A 21287-nucleotide genomic window follows, 5' to 3' on the forward strand; every position below is an offset into this window, starting at 1 on the left:
ATACACTACATGGCATGTTCGTCAAATGTCTGCCCTGCTAGAGCTGCCCCGGTCAATTGAAAGTGCTGTTATTGTGAAGTGTGAACATCTAGGAGCAGAAAAGTCATAGGCCACACAAGCTCAGCATGAGCAATGCCAAGCATCGGCTGGAGTGGTGTAAAGCTCGCCGCCGTTGGACTTGAGCAGTGGAAATGCCTTCTCTGGAGTGATGAATCACGTTCCACCAGCTGGCAGTCCGACAGACTAATCTGTGTTTGCCAGGAGAACGCTACCTGCGTAGTTCCAATTATAACATTTGGTGGGGGAGGAATAAGGGTCTGGGACTGTTCAGGCTGGGACTGTTCTCATGTTTTGGGCTATGGCCCCTTAGTTCCGGTGAAGGGAAGTCTTAACGCTACAGTATACAATGACATTCTAGATGATTCTGTGCTTCCAACTTTGTGGCAACAGTTTGGAGAATAACCTTTCCTGTTTCAACATGACAATGCCCCTGTGCACAAAGCGAGGTCCATACAGAAATGGTTTGTCGAGATCGGTGTATGAAAGAACTTGACTGGCCTGCACAGAGCCTTAACCTCAACCCCATGGAACACCTTTGGATGAATTGGAACGCAGACTGCGACCTGGCCTAATTGCCCAACATCAGTACCCGCAACAATTTCCCAACATCTCTCATGGAAAGCCTTTCCAGAAGAGTGGAGGCTGTTATAGCAGAAAAGGTGGGACCCATCTCCATATTAATGCTCATGATTTTGGAGTGAGATATTCATCTAGCAGGTGTCCACGTACTTCCGGCCATGTAGTGTATTGGTGAGAGTGACTGACTAACAAAATCAATCTGGCCCCCCCAGTTTTAAATTCGACCATGATTACTACAATTTTAGAGTCTAGCCAGCTAACTTACCAATCTAAAAATACTTAGCTGACGTTGGCTCGTTGACTGACTGACATAACAAGAGTAATATCTCTACTGCTAAACCAAATTTCGAAATTGCATCTTGTATATTCTAACACAGTATTTAAATACCCAACGGAGTTATTGGGGCGGGGGGGGGGGGGGGGGGTTGGAATTGATCCGGGGACCTACCAAAGGGGGAATTGAATTGAAAGTTATATATCTCACCGGTGACAGCATCCAAGCAAGAGAAACACCGCCACTCTGTCTTTGTATGTGTAGGCCATCTATCTGATGCTGTCTGCTCAAAAATATTGACATTGTTGCCACCCGTAGCATTGAATGTAAGGGGATCCAGCGAGCATTAGACCTCCCTTGATAACAAAAAAAAAGTATAAAGCAATAGCCCATCAGCGTTGCGCTAAACTGAGTGAGCTCATCTGTGATTGGTCCTGGCGCACCTAAATAAAAAAAAGTGTCAAGGGAAGCCAGTTTGGAGTGACGCCAACTCCAATCACTTTGCATCGAGAGCATACATGGTTCTGAACTCTCCGTGGTTCTAAATCAATGGTTGTTTAGTGGTCCGAAAATATCGGAGGCATTAGCCTGCTTGACCATGCTGTAGGTCATGTAACTGGTTGTTACATGCTAAATGCTTTGTGGACTTCACCAGACAGAGGTTGCTCTCAGGTTTTGTGATGAAACAAAGGTGTGATTGAATTTATACTGCCACTCTGTCTTATTGTCTGGGCCTTTAGACCTATATATCACATTGGCAAGGCATATGAACTATCACACACCGGTTTCCCCCTCTGGCTTCCTCAGTGCACCGCTACCGGAGCGGTGTTTGTCAGACCATGAGACATCCTGAAAAATAGCTATTCTCACTAAACGTCTGTAGCGTCCGAACGGTTTGACCTACAAAGCTATTATGACCACTCTATGGAAAGGGGAGATTCTCACAAATGCGTTTTTCTTTACGACCCCCAAAAGTGTCACGGGACCCATCTGAAGGTAACATGTTTCCGGTTTTAAAAATGAATGGAAGTATGAAAATTGTTTTGCGCTTACCCAAAAAAGGGGTTAAATATTTCCTGACCTTTTCTTATATCTCCTAGATAAAGGACAAACACTTTAAAACCTTGTTTCTAATGGTTTCTTTTTTGACTGTTTTTACATTGGATAAAATTATATATCATGCACTGCATTTGAGGAACAATGGGAAAGTAATTCTGCTTTGAAAGTTGATGATAAACTTGTAACACCACTTTGAGAAAATGACCATTGAATGTTTTGGTACACCCACTGGAGAGCTCTTTTGTCCATACCCACATTAGGATATAAAAATTTATGGTAGCGGTAACGAATGTTAGGAGAGAGTTATGTGAGTTATGTGAATGTGCATAGAGGCACTGCAGATAGTGCTGATGACTGAACTTCCCCCAGCTAACATTAGGCTATAATTAGCAATGCAAATGGTTTGCTGTTATAATATAACTACAGGTCATACACATAATGTTAGCTAGCGAGCCAGCCATCTAATGTCAGCTAGCTAGCTAACAGTGTGCTTTAACTTGGTATTTTTGTTTAGACATGTAGCTAGCTCGCTAACAGTAAGAAATGAACATGTAACAATGAACCATAATCCCAATCCATGGAGTACTAGCAAAACAAACTGATTGTCATAGCTAGCTAAAGTTAACCAAATAGGTTCAATGTTAGCTAGCTAACATTAGGCTTTTACTAGCAATGCAAATGACTTTCTGAGACAATATTACTACACAGATCATACACTTAACGCTAATGTTAGCTAGTGAGCCAGCCACTCAACATCAGCTAGCTAGCTAACAGTAAGATTTAACTTGAAATGAAAACAACTTTCTGACAAAATTTGAATTGTATAATATCTGAAACTGTAGCTCGACTCTTACCCGTAGACATGGATGAATGCTTCACGGCAAACCGCAACCCCTTTCATTAAATAAGACGTCCTGTGTTCCATTTTGTTTGTACAGCTTGCTTGGCCCGTTGTGCCAAGTCACTCTGGTTCACACTGATTGTGTGCAATGCCATAAGAATCATAAAATATTTCTCCCTCTCTGTCATGGATGCCATGGTTGCCCATAGTTTGAAGATGTAATCTGGAGACAGGTGTTTTATACAACAGCCTTCTGTGTTCCCTTTTCGAATCCCTCTGCATTTGCAGTCAAATGCCAGAATTGAATTAATCTCCATATTATGCTTCTACCAGACATTCCACTGATTTCCAAACTCTATCAATTTCTTCTGTGACAATGATGTTTATCGCTGTTTCTTCCCCATCACTGTCATCAGAAGACTCTACAATGTCTTCTTCAATTAAAATGTTTTTACCAAAATCAGGGATTTCCTCATTTTCAGAGTCAGAGAGTCAGCATGGTACGATCGTCCTCCTGAAAGTTGTCCATCTGTAGCGTTCTGGGTGTCGTGAGTGGGAAGTCAGGCGCAGGAAACAGAGAGTTCAATATAGTCCTCTTTTAATGCACACATAGTGAACAACGGCCACCCCATGAAACACTGGGTGCTCATAACAAATGCCCCAGACACTGGGGACGAAAACTGTCCAGCAAACTCCACAAACATAAACCAACACGATCGTCTACACCAAACACAAAGGTTACAATAATGAATCCTGCACAAAGAAACGGGCGGGCCGGCTGACTAATAAAGCCCAACTAATTACAACAAACTAAAACAGGTGATACCAATAAACACATAAGGAGGGGGAGGAAATAATCAGTGGCAGCTAGTAGGCCGGCAACGACGACCGCTGAGCGCCACCCGAACGGGAAGGGGAGCCACCTTCGGTCGAAGTCGTGACAGTACCCCCCCCCCCCCCCCTCCAGCAGCGCGCCGACACCGGCCTCGAGGTCGACCCGGAGGACGAGGCGCAAGGACGAGGAGACCACTCCTCTCCCATCGGTCCATTCTCGCCATCATTTGATCCATAGCCGATCCGATGGAGGACGGTGGTATGGTGGAGAACCCGTTCCTCCATCGATGGGAGAGGGTTGGCCGCTGCTCCTACTGACTCCATTTACCGGTGCGGGATTCTGTATCATTCTGGGTGTCGTGAGTGGGAAGTCAGGCGCAGGAAACCGAGAGTTCAATATAGTGCTCTTTTGATGCACACACGGTGAACAACGGCCACCCCATGAAACACTGGGTGCTCATAACAAATGCCCCAGACACGGGGGACGAAAACTGTCCAGCAAACTCCACAAACATAAACCAACACGATCGTCTACACCAAACACAAAGGTTACAATAATTAATCCCGCACAAAGAAACGGGCGTGCCGGCTGACTAATAAAGCCCAACTAATTACAACAAACTAAAACAGGTGATACCAATAAACACATAAGGAGGGGGAGGAAAGAATCAGTGGCAGCTTGTAGGCCGGCGACGACGAGCGCCATTCGAACGGGAAGGGGAGCCCCCTTCGGTCGAAGTCGTGACACCATCACAACTTTTTCCCTACTGACCTTTGTCGATAGCGACTGATGAAACCTTTTTGATACCTAAAGGGGTCCTAAAATTCTACATGAAATTACTAAGTGATCCATAGTATGACCATCTTAAAACAATTCCATATGTCAGTTTAGACTTTTAAGAATGAACCTAGCCTGTTTGTCATTTTAGTTTTGTGGTTTGGACTCTAACGAGTTTAGGACTCTCACTATGATCACGACCTAATATGTGTTTGGTGTTGAGGAACTTCCAGTAAGTGGGAGCTTACAGAGGCTAAATGTTCAATGAGATTAGTGGCAGCTCTTAGTGGCAGCCTCTATGTTCCTATCTGCACTTCATTGATACAGCCATTTGCGAGAGCAAAAAAATACTTTTCATTTCACTGCGTGATAAACCCAGAATCCATTTCCCTGAAGGTTACATCATAAGCATGGTTCCAACCATCTCAACTGCCATTCATTCCCCCTCTGGCAGAATGCACACCAACCTTGTTGTTTCTTTTCACATTCCCTCCGCAGTGGAAGACAATGGATAACTCTCCTCAGAATGACAGCTTTCCTTTTATGCACTGCTCCAGAGTGTTCACTTCAGTAGGAAACGAGCACTTTCAGCAGTAATTGTATCACATCTATATATTTTTTGTAGCTGTCTACCACAACAAACCGATGTTGGCACTAAGACTACACTCAATGAGCTGTAGATCATAAGCAAACTAGAAAATGCTCATCCAGAGGTGGCACTCCTAGTGGCTAGGGTCTTTAATACAGGACAATTTACATCCGTTTGACCTCATTTCTACCAGCATGTCACGTGCAACCAAAGGAAAAAACTGAGACCCGTACAAAGCTCTCCCTCGCCCTCCATTTGGCAAATCTGACCATAATTCTATCCTCCTGATTCCTACTTACAGGCAAAAACTAAAGAAGGAAGTACCAGTGACTCGTTCAATACGGAACTGGGCAGATTCTAAGCTAAGGACTGTTTTGCTAGCACAGACTGGAATATGTTCCTGGATTCATCTGATGGCATTGAGGAGTACACCACATCGGTCACCAGCTTCATCAATAAGTGCATCGATGACGTCGTCCCCAGAGTGTCCGCACATGCATACCCCAACCAGAAGCCATGAATTACAGGCAAAATCGGCATTGAGCTAAAGGGTAGAGCTGCCGCTTTCATGGAGTGGGACACTAACCCGGACGTTTAAGAAATTTCACTATGCCCTCCGATGAACCATCAAACAGGCAAAGCGTCAATACAGGACTAAGATTGAATCCTACTAAACCGGCTCTGATGCTCGTCGGATGTGGCAGGGCTTGCAAACTATTATGGACTAAAAAGGGAAGCCCAGACGCAAGCTGCCCAGTGACACGAGCCTACTAGACGAGCTAAATTACTTCTATACGTGCTTCGAGGCATGCAACACTGAAGCATGCATCAGAGAACCAGCTGTTCCGGACAACTGTGTGATCATACTCTCCGTACCCTATGTGAGTAAGAACATTTAAACAGGTCAACATTCACCAGACGGATTACCAGGACGTGTACGCCAATTCGCATACCGCTCCAACAGATCCACAGATGATGCAATCTTTATTGCACTCCACACTGCCCTTTCCTACCTGGACAAAAGGAACACCTGCGTGAGAATGCTGTTCTTTGACTAAAGCTCAGCGTTCAACACCATAGTGCCCTCAAAGCTCATCACTAAGCTAAGGACCCTGGGACTAAATACCTCCCTCTGCAACGTGATCCTGAACTTCCTGACGGGCTGCCCCCAGCTGGTAAGGGTAGGCAACAACACGTCTGCCAGGCTGATCCTCAACATGGTGGCCTCTCAGGCGTGTGTACTTAGTCCCCTCCTATACTCCTTGTTCACCCACAACTGTGTGACCAAGCACGAATCCAACACCATCAAGTTTGCAGATGACACAACGTTGGTAGTCCTGATCACTGACAACAATGAGACCGCCTATGGGGAGGAGGTCAGAGAGCTGGCAGTGTGTTGCCAGGACAACATCCTCTCCCTCAACGTGATGAAGACAAAAGAGCTGATCGTGGACTACAGGAAAAGGATTGCTGAGCACATCCCCATTCACATTGACGGGGCTGTAGTGGAGCAGGTTGAGAGCTTCAAGTTCCTTGGTGTCCACATCACCATCAAACTATCATACACCAAGACAGTTATGAAGAAGGCACGACAACACCTATTCCCCCTCAGGAGACTGAACATATTTGACATGGGTCCTCAGATCCTCAAAGTTCTTCAACTCCACCATTGAGAGCATACTGACTGGTTGCATCATCTCCTGGTATGGCACCTGCTCGGCCGAAAGGTGCTACAGAGGGTAGGTTGTACGGTCCAGTACATCACTGGGGCCAAGCTTCCTGGACCATCCAGGACCTCTATGCCAAGCAGTGTCAGAGGAAGGCCCTAAATATGGCCACCATATTCAGCCACCTTAGTCATAGACTGTTCTCTCTGCTACCACACGGCAAGCGGTACCAGAGTGTCAAGTCTAGGTCCAAAATGCTCCTTAACAGCTTCTACCCCCAAGCCATAAGCCTGCTGAACTGAACAGGTAATCAAATGGCTACCCAGACTATATAGATTTTTTTTATGCTACTGCTACTCGCATTTTAACATCTATGCATTGTTGCTTTACCTCTACCTACATGTACATATTAACTCAATTACTTAGACTAACCTGTACTCCCTGTATATAGCCTCATTGTGTTACTTATTTGTGATTTTAAAAATATATATATTTTTAACTTTATTTAGTAAATATTTTCCAAACTCTTATTTTTCGTAACTGCATTGTTGGTAAGTAAGCATTTCATATAGGGTCTACACCTGTTGTATTCAGTGCATGTGACAAATAATTTGATTCCATCTCTAAGACATTTTTGCATGTGTTTTTTTTCAATTTTTGTTTTATTTATTTTTGTCCTTCAAATGTTGAATTGACCAGGGGCAGGTCATCAGTTGTTTAACAGCGCTTTGGTCTCTTTGAGAAAGTACCCCTATCCACCATCGAAGCCCCTGCATTTTGCACAAATGCACAACGACGGCTTGTGGCTTGGCCATTTCACAAAAGTGAACCTGCGTTTGGAGTGTGGAACACAGAGTGCATCCGCTCTGGGAGGCTGCAGTCATAAGCATTCTCTCACATTAGCCTAGGTAGAGTATAAATAGACCTTATGCAACCCAGTTTGATATGACATTATGTAATTACAGAGAAAGCTGCTAGGTTCACATGAGAGCCGTTCTTGACCAGTCTCCGTCTGCATCGCGGCCGAGTTGGCGTTTTAATATTGATATTAACGAGCGATGACAGCGCCGTATCGCATCGATTCTAATGCAGAGCTCGGCTATTCCGTGGTCTCAATGGCAGAGGGCAGTGACAGACGGGTTGAGAACGAAAGGAAGGTTCGACGAGGCCTATATGATGAAGTGTCAGGTGTTTCTACATATCATAACTCGGGTCATGGACTATCCATTTTGAAGATGACCCATTTTCCTCTGACTGAAGGTGAATTGTGTAGAGACCGTAGGGATACTGTAGCTCATTATAAACTGTACAGGATACGTCCACTTATAGATGGCCTACTTGGCTCGCTCATCTCAGAAAGGCCCACTGCTCCACTTTCCATACAGCCCTACTCTCTACTGTATACATTCACTATCTAGGCTGCTCACGTAATATGTTATGGAAGAGTTTAACGCTGACAGAGACAGAGATACACATTCTGTGCAGTAATAGTAACAGAATGATAGAACTTCCCTCAAACCCCCCTGGGACACTACAAAATGTAGAGACACACGCACAAAATCACACTCTGTTGTCAGAATTCTGACCACTCCCCCCCCCCCTTTGTGTATTTTTTTGCAGGCGCTAACCCCTGTTGCCAGGGGGCAGATGTGATTGGAAGCTTAGACTGCTACACCAGACTCTTCACTCCCACTCTGTTTAGTTCATCTATATGATAAGACTGGTAACTTCCTCGTCTAGCAGTGGTTCACTTATGGCACCATTGATTTGGTGCCGACATGTGACCTGCCAGACATGCGTTTCATAAAACAGGGAGCCGAGATCATGAATTTGGTGTGTGTGTGTTTTTCTTCTTACTGAGCGATAATGGACCTCCTTGTAAATAATGCAGCGGTGGGAGTGCTCCCTTTCGCATTGCACCACCTTTTTGTCAAGAAAATTCTGCTCTTTTCCACTCGTCTGGCTCGCCTTAGGAAACGCTCCTTTGTCCTTCTTGACTCTCCTTGTGAACCTAAGCCTAAGCAATACAGAGATGGTGGAGGAAACAAAGGAGGAGGAAGCTTTATAGTACTGTGATTTATGGTACTGTATTATGGCCGTCCATCTACCTGGTACTACCGTAACAGACCACACAACCTCTTCAGTGAGGCTCTCGCTGTAAAGACTGCCGTATAATGCATGTAGCATTTCGTCAATGATATGGCTATCTATAGTGCTAATGGGATTCCGCTCCCACTTGCTGCCGTCTCAGCTGGCCCTGGCAGGTATTCACTGAGCAGCCAGTGGGTCTTCTCTTGACACCGCCGGTCTGATTCTGTGTAGAGTACTGGCTTTTAGAGCTCCTGGCTAGCCTCGCTGCCTGTCCTGATGAAAGCAGGCCCAGTGTACTACGCTAATGGATAGAGGGGAGGCTCTCCTCAAGCTCTCTTTCCCTCTCACACACTCACACTCTCTCTCTCACACACACGCACACACAACCTGGTTGCCTCCACTGAGCTGAAGGGAAGACCAGAGTCCACAAATCAAGGGGAATCACTTTTTAATTAGGAAGTGCCCATTTCAGTTGCTTGCTATATCATTAGTATAATAATTTATCACATAATGATTCCCACAACTCTTCATATTGTCTGTGTTGTCTCCATGTTTTTGCCTAGTAGAAACAGGGTGGTTTTGGTGACTTCCCATGCAGCGTGTTGACCTTGTTGACACACACCTACAATACCAGCACACTGTTCCTGTGGGCAACTCACACTGGCCAGTGTGTTGTCAGTCAGCCCCTAGCACAGGTCAGGACAAGTTATCTCCCCGCAGCACATGTAGACAGCGTTGGGCTGGCTTTACTCATTCCCATCCCCCACAGCAGCCCCTCCCCCTTTCCCTCCTACTCCACCTCCTTCCCCTTTTAGGTTTCTGAGAGGGACACTATTCTGATAGCTTTCACTTGCCTAAGCAGTAACTACTATTTATTTGGTCGGCCCCTCCTAATCTCCCTCGTCTCTCCCCCCAGTTGCCTAGCAGCAATGGGAGAGTTTGACAGTGTTGACGTTGCCTGCATGGGGGCACTTCCTGTAAACACTCAGAGACATTAAGCCACTCTGTGCTCGCTCTCCCTCTCTTTCTGTGTCTCTCTATCTCGCCGCCTCCGCTCTCATCCACGGTGGAAGAAAGGCAGTGGGAGTCAGAGTTGAGGTGGCCCAAAATAAACCCCTTTCTCCAAATAGAAAGGACATGACTGGAAAGGGAAAGTGTTATTTTAATATGAATGCTTTTATCGTATGGGGGAACAAGACGCTTGCTGCAGGACTGTTTGTTTTGAGATGTATTTATTTAAAGCTCTATAAAATGCTTTTTTTTTTTTTACTAATTACGTTTAGTTTTTCCCAAAATTCAAATTTCTCCGTTTCGTTTTCCCAGGTTTCTGTTTCCTGAAAATCACCATTTTTAATAGAAAATTGATTTAAATTGGATGTTCTAAGTCTACAACCAAGCTTAAACCACTTCAGGAGAACACTTTTGAGGTCTGGGAGAACTGAGAAATTTAGATTTTTGGGTGTAGTTACCCTTTAATTCCCTAGCAAGGGGCTGTTGTTTTGATGTTTTGTATGTGATGGTAGACTTTTCAAAACAAAATACCCATTGGATTGAGGCAAATAATCATGATATTATTATGCCAGGTAGGCATAGTCTACTTTATAGTTAACATTCAATTAAGAAGGTTTTTTGGGAAAGCCTTTCCATCTACCAGAAGAATTTTCATTAGCATCATCGCTAACGGCTACACAAAGTGGTAGATGTGCGCTCTTACATACACTGCCCCCGAGGGGGGATTCTCGTTGCCTCTTCAGAAAGTTGCAGGAAATTTGAATCACTGTTCATATTTTATGATAAACTTGGGCAAATGTAATACATTTTTGCGGAAACACATTTCAGTTGAATGCGTTCAGTTGTACAACTGACTAGGTATCCCTGTTTCCCTACATTTTCAATGCATTTAGTTGATTCCCTACTAAGTTCAATGCTATTGTTGAATTCCGTTTTAATGTCTGGATTCCGTGATTCTGTCCGTGTTCTCCGCATCACACATTTTAAAGGGCCCTAAATGGATTCTCTGTCTGAGCAACCAGAACAGAACGGAAATGATAGTTACTCACCAGGGACATTTAGGCAAAGAGCTTGTGTCACTCTGCATTGACCTGGGTCTCTAATGTGTCCTCACTTGGACACAACTCAGTAAGCCTTTTTGGCCAATGCATATTATCACAGCAAAATATGTGCATGACTTGGATTAGGGACAGATCATGTATACATGCTCATATTGAGCTAGCTTCATTCACACCTCGTGAATATCATGTCCGTGTCCTTTTTGTTGTCTGTGAAACAACAAACATTAGCCAACCTACATCTTTAACTCCCTTCGTTCTCGCTCTCTCTCTCTCTCTCTCTCGCTCTCTCTCTCTCTCTCTCTCTCTCTCTCTCTGTCAGCTCTGTGCCAGGCAAGATGACCACAGCCAGGTATCGGCCCACCTGGGACCTGGCACTGGACCCGCTGGTCTCCTGCAAACTCTGCCTTGGAGAGTTCCCGCTGGAGCAGATGACCACCATTACTCAGTGCCAGTGTGTCTTCTGTACACTAGTGAGTGCCCTTTCATCGTCTTTTACCCATCTTGTCAAAATGTATGCATTAGGTCTGGCTCAGTAATCGTGTAACCGCCGATTTATGGATGAAGACCGTCATCAAAATTAAATAATCGCCAGAACTGTTTTTATGGATTAGAAAATGTCATAAAAAAAAATGTAAAAGTCAACAAACGGAGTAAAAAAAGTGAGCCTGGTTTACATCCATCAACCCATATAAGGATGCAGAGTTGCAAAACTAGTCAGTTAACTAGTCACAAAGCAAAAACAGGTTTTTAGACATTTTGCAAATGTATTAAAAAGAAAAACTGATCACATTTACACAAGTATTCAGACCCTCTACTCAGTACTTTGTTGAAGCACCTTTGGCAGCAATTACAGCCACAAATCTTCTTTGGGATGATGCTACAAGCTTGGCGCACCTGTATTTAGGGAGTTTATTTGCCGCTGAAAAACATCCCCACAGCATGATACTGCCACCACCATGCTTCACCATAGGGCTGGTGCCAGGTTTCCACCAAATGTGATGCTTGGCATTCAGGCCAAAGAGTTCAATCTTGGTTTCATCAGACCAGAGAATCTTGTTTTCCATGGTTTGAGAGTCCTCTACATGCCTTTTGACAAACTCCAAGCGGGCTGTCGTTTGCCTTTTACTGAGGAGTGGCTTCTGTCTGGCCACTCTACCAAGGCCTGATTTGGTGGAGTGCTGCAGAGATGGTTGTCCTTCTGGAAGGTTCTCATCTCCACAGAGGAATTCAGAGTGACCATTGGGTTCTTGGTCACCTCCCTGACCAAGGCCAGCTTTAGGACAAGTTTTGGCGTTTCTAAACTTCTTCCATTTAATAATGATTATTCTTGGGAACAATCATTGTTCTTGGGAACCTTCAGTGCTGCATACATTTTTGGTAGCCTTCTGCAGATCTGTGCCTTGACACAATCCTGTCTCAGAGCTCAACGGACAATTCCATCAACCTCATGGCTTGGCTTTTTCTCTGACATGCACTGTCAACTGTGGGACCTTATATAGACAGGTGTGTCTTTCCATGTCATGTCCAATCAATTGAGTTTACCACAGGTGGACTCCAATCATGTTGTAGAAACCTCTCAAGGCTGATCAATGGAAACAGGATGCACCTGAGCTCAATTTCAAGTCTCATAGCAAAGGGTCTGAATACTAGGTATTTCTAAAAACCTGTTTTTGCTTTTTTCATTATGAGGTATTATGTGTAGATTGAAGGGAAAAAAATCATAATTTTATAAATTTTAGAATAAGGCTGTAACGTGGAAAAAATCAAGGGGTCTGAATACTTTCCCAATGCACTGTGTGGGTGGGTGGGTGGGCTGAAGCTTGGCCGCAAGACATTAACTCAAAGCACACATCAAAATCCACAAAGAAATGGTTAATTGACCACAAAATCAGTCTCTGGACTTGAACCCCATTGAAAACCTGTTTTTAAAATAAAAAATGTTGAAGAGGGCACTCCATTAACACAGATGAAGGATATCAAGGATCTGGAAAGATTCTGTATAGCAAATTAGTAAGAATATCTCACCCCATGTTCAAGAATGGCTTTTTCCCCTTTATTCAGATTACAACCTCTCACTTTCAGTTATTTGAAAAGGAAATAATCTCCCAAATATCGCTATTTTTAAAACAAGCCATAGACAGTTTGTTGAGATTTCAATTTAATCAACGAGAAAGGACCGAACAAATAATACAATATATATTGTGGTTAAACTCAAATGTACTAATTGAAGAAAAAAAATGAAAAAAAAAATAATAAAAAACGGTTTAATCTTCATAATTTATATCATAAATATGACTGGTGGAGTTATGTCCCACATGCAGCTCAGGTTGCACATTTTGGGGAATATTCAGAGGTGTAAACTTTCCATGGAAATATATGCAAATTAATATTAAGTTAGTAAATATTATGTTTTTGCATTAGATATATTTACCATATCATATGGAGACAGAAACATAAACCTTTTTACCTTAAGTAGACATAATTGCAAATGATTAAATCCTTCCAATATATATATTTTTAAACAATTTAGTGACGAATTGAACTTTAATTCAATGAGTTGACTCTTCACATGAGATGATTTCACTGAACAACAAAAGAAAGTGTATATTGAATGATCCCCAAAGATCCGTCGCATCTCCCCAAAACGTTTTCAACATACATCTGTAAAATGATACTTTGGTTGTCTTCCTCTCAGGCTTCCATGTCTTCTCCCTGGACCTCCTCAATGTCCACCTCCTTGAACATCAGACTCTGAGGCCTCATCTTCACTGTCACTTTCCAACCTAGTTGAGGATGGCTCGTTGTCAGGCTCAAAAAGCCATAAATTTGCCCGGATGGCCACCAATTTTTAAACCCTGTTGTCAACCTGTTGCGTGCTTTGGTGTGTGTGTTCCCAAACAAGGACCAGTTGCGCTCTGAGGTGGCTGACGTTGGTGGGATTTGGAGGATGATGGAGGTAACAGGGGAAAGAGCCTCAGATCCACACAGTCCCTTCCATCAGGTGGCTGATGAGATATGTTGGCATGACTGCCATATTACATCTCCATCCCAAAGCCTTTGCTTGGAAGTGTACTTTGCCAGACTGCCAAGAACCTTGCCCTCTTCCAGGCCTAGGTGGAGAGACACGGTAGTAATGACACCATATGCCTTGTTGATCTCTGCACCAGACAGGATGCTCTTGCCAGCATACTTGGGGTCCAACATGTACATTGTGGCTTATATGGGCTTCAGGCAGAAGTCTTCACGCTTTTTGATGTATTTCAGAACTGCAGTTTCCTCTGCTTGGAGCAACAGTGGAGTGGGCAGGGCAGTATGGATTTCTTCTCTTACATCTCCAAGCAGAGTCTGAACATCAGACAGGATAGCATTGTCTCCCTCAGTCCATGCAATGGCTACTGCTATAGGTTTCAGGCTGCTTACCACTCTCCCATAATACATCATCCAGGAGGATCCTCTTGATGGGGCTGTCCATATCGGCAGACTGTTATATGGCCATTTCTAGGAGAGACTCCTTCCCCTCCAGGAGACTGTCAAACATGATGACGACAACACCATCCCGACGGGTGTTGCTGGGCAGCTTCAATGTGGTGCTCTTATTCTTCTCACTTTGCTTGGTGGGGTAGATTGCTGCTATAACTTGATGACCCTTCACATACCTAACCATTTCCTTGGCTCTCTTGTAGAGTGTAGCCATTGTTTTCAGTACCACGATGTCCAAGAGGAGCAGATTCAATGCATGAACAGCACAGCCAATGGGTGTGATGTGAGGGTAGGACTCTTCCACTTGAGACCAAGCAGCCTTCATGTTCGCAGCATTGTCTGTCACCAGTACAAATACCTTCTGTGGTCCAAGGTCATTGATGACTGCCTTCAGCTCATCTGCAATGTAGAGACTGGTGTGTCTGTTGTCCCTTGTGACTGTGCTCTTGTAGAATACTGGTTGAGGGGTGGAAATTATGTAGTTAATTATTCCTTGCCCACCCATCAGAGATGACTGCAATAGTCTACTTTCTCTATGATTTTCTTGACCTTTACTTGAACTCTGCATCCAGCAAATGAGTAGATAAAGCATGTCTGGTTGGAGGGGTTTATGCTGAGCGAAGAACATTCAGAAATCTCTACCAATACACATTGCCTGTGAGCATCAGAGGTGAACCAGTTGCATACACAGCTCGAGTAAGACATTCATCAGCATTTCTCTGACTGCGTTCCTCCATTGAGTCAAAATAACTTCTGATTCCAGGAGGACCATGAGCTGTTGCTGTCGAAAAGGTGTCTGATTCATCCTTTTCACCTCGAATAGAAGTAGATGGACTTTTGTCAGAGGTTGCTAGTTGTGACCGCTGAGGCAACTTTATGCACTTGGCCAGATGATTCTGCAGCTTTGTTCCATTCTTCATATGATTTGGCACAGTATTTGCAAATGTACAAAGCTTTTCCTTCTACATTAGCTGCAGTGAAATGTCTCCACACATCAGATGGTGCCCGTGGCATTTTCATGTTAAGATTAGAAAAAAAACATTTATGGAAACAGGTCCAATTAACACTCCTCAGTTAGCAGGCTCAAGCAAGCTAAAACCCACATGGTAGCAAAAAATAATTAGCAGACATTGTTAACAAGTTAGAAATGATTTAAACACACTTTGCTGTAGGCTACTATTTACTAGTTAACAAAAATCATGTATGTCATATAAAATATATTCAAGGCTCAGTGTCTTTATCCTCACAGGGTGAGGCTGCTGGAGTATTAGAAACAGGCGATCCAATCATTTTGATAATACTTTTTAACCAATCTCTTTCTCTGAGCAATTGTATTAATATAAAATAATGTGCATACAATACAATGCATCTCAGTATTAGTATTATTTATTTTATGCATTCTTTTTTGCTCATCTTTAACAAAGGATCCAATCATTCCGGACCCCACTGTACCTCACATACTTAGTTAATACTTAGATCTAGGACCTATTGGGAGTGAGCAACTCCTACACACGTAAGTGCATGGTCCGCCTACCAGGGTAAATCTGAAATCTCACTGCAACTTTAAATCCCTTCTCGACTTCCTGATCCTGCTATTTTGTTTGCATTGCATGTACAGAAATATAACTTGTATCTTCCAGTGTTTACATGCCATTAAACTACACTGAACTACCATTTCTCCTGCAGTCAATCTGGACTGATGTCCGGTTGCATGAGTTCAGAGAGGCAAATGGACATTTGACCTGACAAACAAGCTGGTACCACAGCCATGACTCTGCCAGCATGGGAAATGTCTAAACATGCTTGAAAACTCAGCCCCTCTTATCCTCCGCCTTAATATGAATCATGCTATTTTTCTCGCCACTCAGTTGTTTGGAGAGTGGGAGAAATACAAAACATGAAAAACCATTTTGTTTTCCGAACCATAAAAATAATGAGGCATAAAAAGTCAATAACTCAGTGATAAATATCAGGTGTGCTGTACTTGTTTTACGACAATGGCCTATTTGAACAGTGAAGCATCGCGCCATTAACAAATTCTGATTATACCGTTCCTGTTCACTGGAGCTCAATCATAGCTATGAAAAGAGCAATGGCTTTTAGTTTGGGAGTAAACTAATGTTCACTGCAGTTGCTTATAGGGAATGGACAGAATTTGTACCACAATGCAAGCGTACATCTTGTAGCTGAGAGGAGCCTTAGTTTAGAAGTCCCTCTATCGTTATCTCATTCATTTAAAAATACTTTCATTAGGATGTTATGTGGTTAGCATGCTTCTCTTCAGCTAAGCAGACACTGTTGTAAATAAAGAAATGGATAGCAGAATGAATAGTCAATGCCAAAAGCAGAGAACATCTACTACGGGTTTCAGAGAGGGAGAGGCACAGTGGAGTTTGTCATCGCACCACACAATATGCCTACACATTTTCTGATTGACTGCATGGCCATAGAATGAGGTCAATGTTATGCCCCCCCCCCCTTTTCCTTTCAGTGCCTGAAGCAGTATGTGGAACTCCTGATCAAAGAGGGCCTTGAAACTGCAATTAGCTGTCCAGACTCTGCCTGTCCAAAACGAGGACACTTGTTGGAAAATGAGGTATTATTTCCAACTATTTGTATTTTACTGTTAATCCTTTGATTTGAGGGGAAGATACAATTATGATATTGATACATTGAACGAGAAAAAGTCACGTTATTGTACCCTCACACTTCAGCTGGCGCTTATTTCCAGTGAACAGTTGCTTAATTGTAGTAAAACCTCTCTTACACAGAACACGCACATACACATCTTCATAATTCATGTGAGTGTGATCACAATACACAAAGTTGTGGCAAGTTGGAGGATAATTGCATATGATTTTACTGGACTTGATGCTTGCGTTTTACAGCAACAAAACAGAATCCATGCAGAATCGACAGACGTTTCTTTCATAAAATGTGTTCGTATCAAGACGACAACAGGGAGGTTACACAGACACAACACAACAGTCATGATCGAGGATGGGGAAACTAGCCTGAGGGCCAGTCTGGTTTGTGCTATCACATTAACTTCTTGTCATTCATTGTCATGCCATTGATCGGCTTGACATTGAGCAATGGAGTTGGCAAGAACAAACAGATCCGGGACCTGGCTCTGACTAGTTCATAGTGAGGCACAATGCATTGCATGTATACCATCAGATCATCAAGGAAAACCATGTGACCAAAGCCCCTCAACTTCTCCATTCTTTGGTAAAGCCTTAAGGGAACACTAGTCACCACAGAAGAGGATTTTTTCTGTGTGTCGTTGTGGCGGATGAAGAACAAAAAGGGGCGGTCGGCTTTGAAGGTGTGTACTTTAGGTTTCCAAAAAGAAGAAAATAAGTCATACTATTCAAACAAGCTAGCGGTGATGGCAGCGGGCCTTTCTGCACTGCTCGTTCACGTCTACAAAGGCCTTTTTCACCACTCCAGCCAACTGCAGGTCGTCATCGGGCGACGTGCCTGAGAAGTCGCTAGACCAGTCTAAGGTGTCAACTATGCCCGTCTTAGACAAAATGTCATTCAGGTTGTAGGTCTCATCCAACTTTCATTGTGGATGTTACGCTCGTGCCTCCATGTACTGGATCCTTACTGGCCCCGTCCGCGTCGCAAAGTTCTCTCATGTGAGCTGCTTCTCCAGCCCAGTGGTGAAGTCCAGCTTCTCCAGCCCTCGTCAGGGAGCATAATGAGCATTTTCACCTTGGTTCCTTCATAGGGCATCTCCAGAATCTGAAAGTGGACGTTGATTGTCATTTTCGTATTTTCCACAGGCAGTTTCTAAATCTTGCTCACTTTGAACCTGATCTTCTCCGTCATTGGACTCCTCAAATGCCTCTCTCCACTTGCCCTTGAAGTAGATTGCAGTCACCAACTCTAGTTTTGTTGAAGTAGTTGAAAGTCCCCTCGCGTCAGGTAATTCATTTTACACTCTATTTCTCCACCCAGCTTCATACCTACCCCCCCTTTGCAGCCTCTGCACTGGGCCTCCAACTCAGCACCGTAGTACTTCTTGCTTTCACTGAGGAAAGCCTCAGCAAACTGATAAGACTGCTCTCCTTACAGATGGTTGGCCAGGCTCAGTGCGTATGGGGCTCCCCCCTTGTTCAGCACAGACAGATGATCCTCTTCAATCTACAGACAATACCCCATAATGACAAAGCAAAAACTGTTATTTTAGAAAAAGTCCAATTAAATATCACATTTGCATAAGTACTCAGACCCTTTACTACTACGTTGTTGAAGCACCTTTGGCAGAGATTACAGCCTTGAGTCATCTTGGGTATTACGTTACAAGCTTGGCACAAGCTTGTGTTTGGGGAATTTCTCCCAGTCTTCTCTGCAGATCATCTCAAGCTCTGTCAGGTTGGATGGGGAGCGTCGCTTAACAGTTATTTTCAGGTCTCTCCATAGATGTTCGATCGGGTTCAAGTTCGGGCTCTGACCACTCAAGGACATTCAGAGACTTGTCCCGAAGCCACTCCTGCGTTGTCTTAGCTGTGTGCTTAGGGTTGTTGTCCTGTTGGAAGGTGAACCTTTGCCCCATTCTGAGGTCTTGAGCATTCTGGAGCAGGTTTTCATCTAGGATCTCTTAGTACTTTGCTCAATTTATCTTTCCCTCAATCCTGACTAGTCTCCCAGTACCTGCCGCTGAAAAACACCCCCACAGCATGATGCTGCCACCACCATGCTTCACTGTAGGGATAATGCCAGGTTTCCTCCAGACGCGACCCTTAGCATTCAGGCCAATGAGTTTAATCTTGGTTTCATGAGACCCAGAGAATCTTGTTTCTCATGATCTGAGACTATTTTAGGTGCCTTTTGGCAAACTCCAAGCGGGCTGTCTTGCCTTTTACTGAGGAGTGGCTTCCGTCTGGTCACTCTACCATAAAGGCCTGATTGGTGGAGTGCTGCAGAGATGGTTCTTCTGGAAGGTTCTCCCATCTCAAAAGAGGAACTCTGGAGCTCTGTCTGAGTGACCATTTGGGTTCTTGGTCACTTCCCTGACCAATGCCATTGCTCAGTTTGGCTGGGCGGCCAGCTCTAGGAATAGTCTTGGTGGTTGCATACTTCTTCTATTTAAGAATGATGGAGGCCACTGTATTCTTGGGGACCTTCATTTCTGCAGACAGCTCTACGGACAATTCCTTCGACCTTGTTTTTTTCCCCTGACATGCACTGTCAACTATGGGACCTTGTATAGGCAGGTGTGTGCCTTTCCAAATCATGTTCAATCAATTGAATTTACCACAGGTGGACTCCAATCATGTTGTAGAAACCTCTCAAGGATGATCAATGGAAACAGGACACACCGGAGCTCAAGTTTCAGTCTCATAGCAAAGAGTTTGAATACCTATGTCAATAATGTATTTCTAAAAATGTATTTTTTTCACTGTCATTATGAGGTATCGTGTGTAGATTGATATTTTTGTTTCCATTTGATTTGTTTTAGAATACAGCTGTAACGTTATATAATGGGGGAAAAAGTCAAGGGGTGTGAATACTCTCCGAATGTACTTTAGGTAAAAATAATACATATTTAAGTATTTTCTTTTCCTCCATATTTACAGTTAGTACGGTAGTTATTTACACATGCGGGGGAAGTGGAAAGTTCCACTTTAAAGGGATAGTTACAGAAATAGTCTCCTTACCTTTAAACTTGTATGGGCCAAGATTAATTTAGATTAATCCACTCTTCAGATTTATTTACTAAGCCGCTGCTATCAACTGCTAATATTAGCATTGATGACCAAAACCAATGAATTTCAAGTGGCCGTCGTGGATTTGAAAGACATAAAAAAAATATATCAGGGATTAGTGTCTTTCCTGGCCCTATATACTTTATTTACTTTTTATTGATATTTAGGACATTTTGAACATATTAAATGACTATGAACATATAGGTAATGTGACTATGAACATATAGATAATGTGACTATGAACATATAGGTAATGTGCTTTATTTAGATGAAAGAAATCTCCTAACACGGCCTCAAAGACCTCCACATCCATTCCAGAGGCCTCTGAGGCTGCAGAAGGACCGTGTTTTTAATTGGGGTCCCTTGCCGAGCAGACATTAGCCCTCTCTGTGAATATCGCTCTCCGTCTTTTCCAAAACCACCTGCACAAACCAGTCTGGCTTAGCTCCGTCTCAGCTCTGGCCCACCTTCGAGACGTGTCGGCGTGTTTTATACAGAGTGGACGGCCCCGCTCGTCTGTGTCCGTCCCCGATTTGAGGTCAATCCGAGGTCACTGCGCGTCACCTCTCACTCTCTGTTTCGGAGGCTTGCGGCATGGCCGTATGTTTCCAATCAATCAAAGTCACTGGCCTTTTACTGGGACCCGGTTTGTCACACCAGTCAGAGACGAGGCGTCTCTCATCCAGCCGCTGCGACAGATAAGTCTTTGACTCATAATTGACAGTTCTCACACTCAACCCCCCCCCCCCCCGAATGTTATTTTCATCATTGCATAATGACTACATTTAACCTTTTAGTATATGTAGCCAGTATGCAAATATACCTCTCACGGAACATGTGAATAAAACCGGTCGGCTAGTCCTAATTATGCTGAAATTGAGTGGGGTTTTGTAATTGATCATCTTCAGACTGTAGTGTGGCTGAAAGCATCATGTCCTGTATTCGTTTGGTAAGCTATCACAAGGGCATTATGTTCCTAACTCTCCCTCTTCTTTCTCCTGCAGATTGAGTGCATAGTGGCTACAGCGATTATGCAGAGATACAAGAAGCTGCAGTTTGAGAGGGGTAAGTGGGAGAGTAACCGCACTGACTGCATCACTGCTCATAGACGTGTGGGGAGTGTAGGTAATTGAGCTCCCACCTGGCTCCCTTGTCTCCCCACACCATTTAGTATTTATTAGGGATCCCCATTAGCTGCTGCCAGGGCAGAAACTACTCTTCCTGGGGTCCAATATCAATTTGACCT

At 43.8% G+C, this 21287-nt stretch overlaps 1 protein-coding gene across 3 annotated transcripts in view; it reads left to right on the top strand.

Moving 5' to 3' along the window:
* Nucleotides 1–21287, top strand: part of rnf144aa (ring finger protein 144aa) — a 53315-nt gene that overhangs the window by 21591 nt on the left and 10437 nt on the right. For 2 of the 3 annotated variants that reach the window (XM_036962722.1, XM_036962723.1), the window contains exons 3-5: nucleotides 11164–11314; nucleotides 16816–16920; nucleotides 21046–21106. In XM_036962722.1, the coding sequence (XP_036818617.1) occupies nucleotides 11180–11314; nucleotides 16816–16920; nucleotides 21046–21106 (301 nt within the window). In that variant the 5' untranslated portion in view covers nucleotides 11164–11179. The remainder of the gene's footprint in view (nucleotides 1–11163; nucleotides 11315–16815; nucleotides 16921–21045; nucleotides 21107–21287) is intronic. The other variant, XM_036962724.1, reaches the window with a different exon arrangement.

Source organism: Oncorhynchus mykiss, chromosome 25, assembly GCF_013265735.2.
Source record: "Oncorhynchus mykiss isolate Arlee chromosome 25, USDA_OmykA_1.1, whole genome shotgun sequence".
NCBI lineage: Eukaryota > Metazoa > Chordata > Actinopteri > Salmoniformes > Salmonidae > Oncorhynchus > Oncorhynchus mykiss.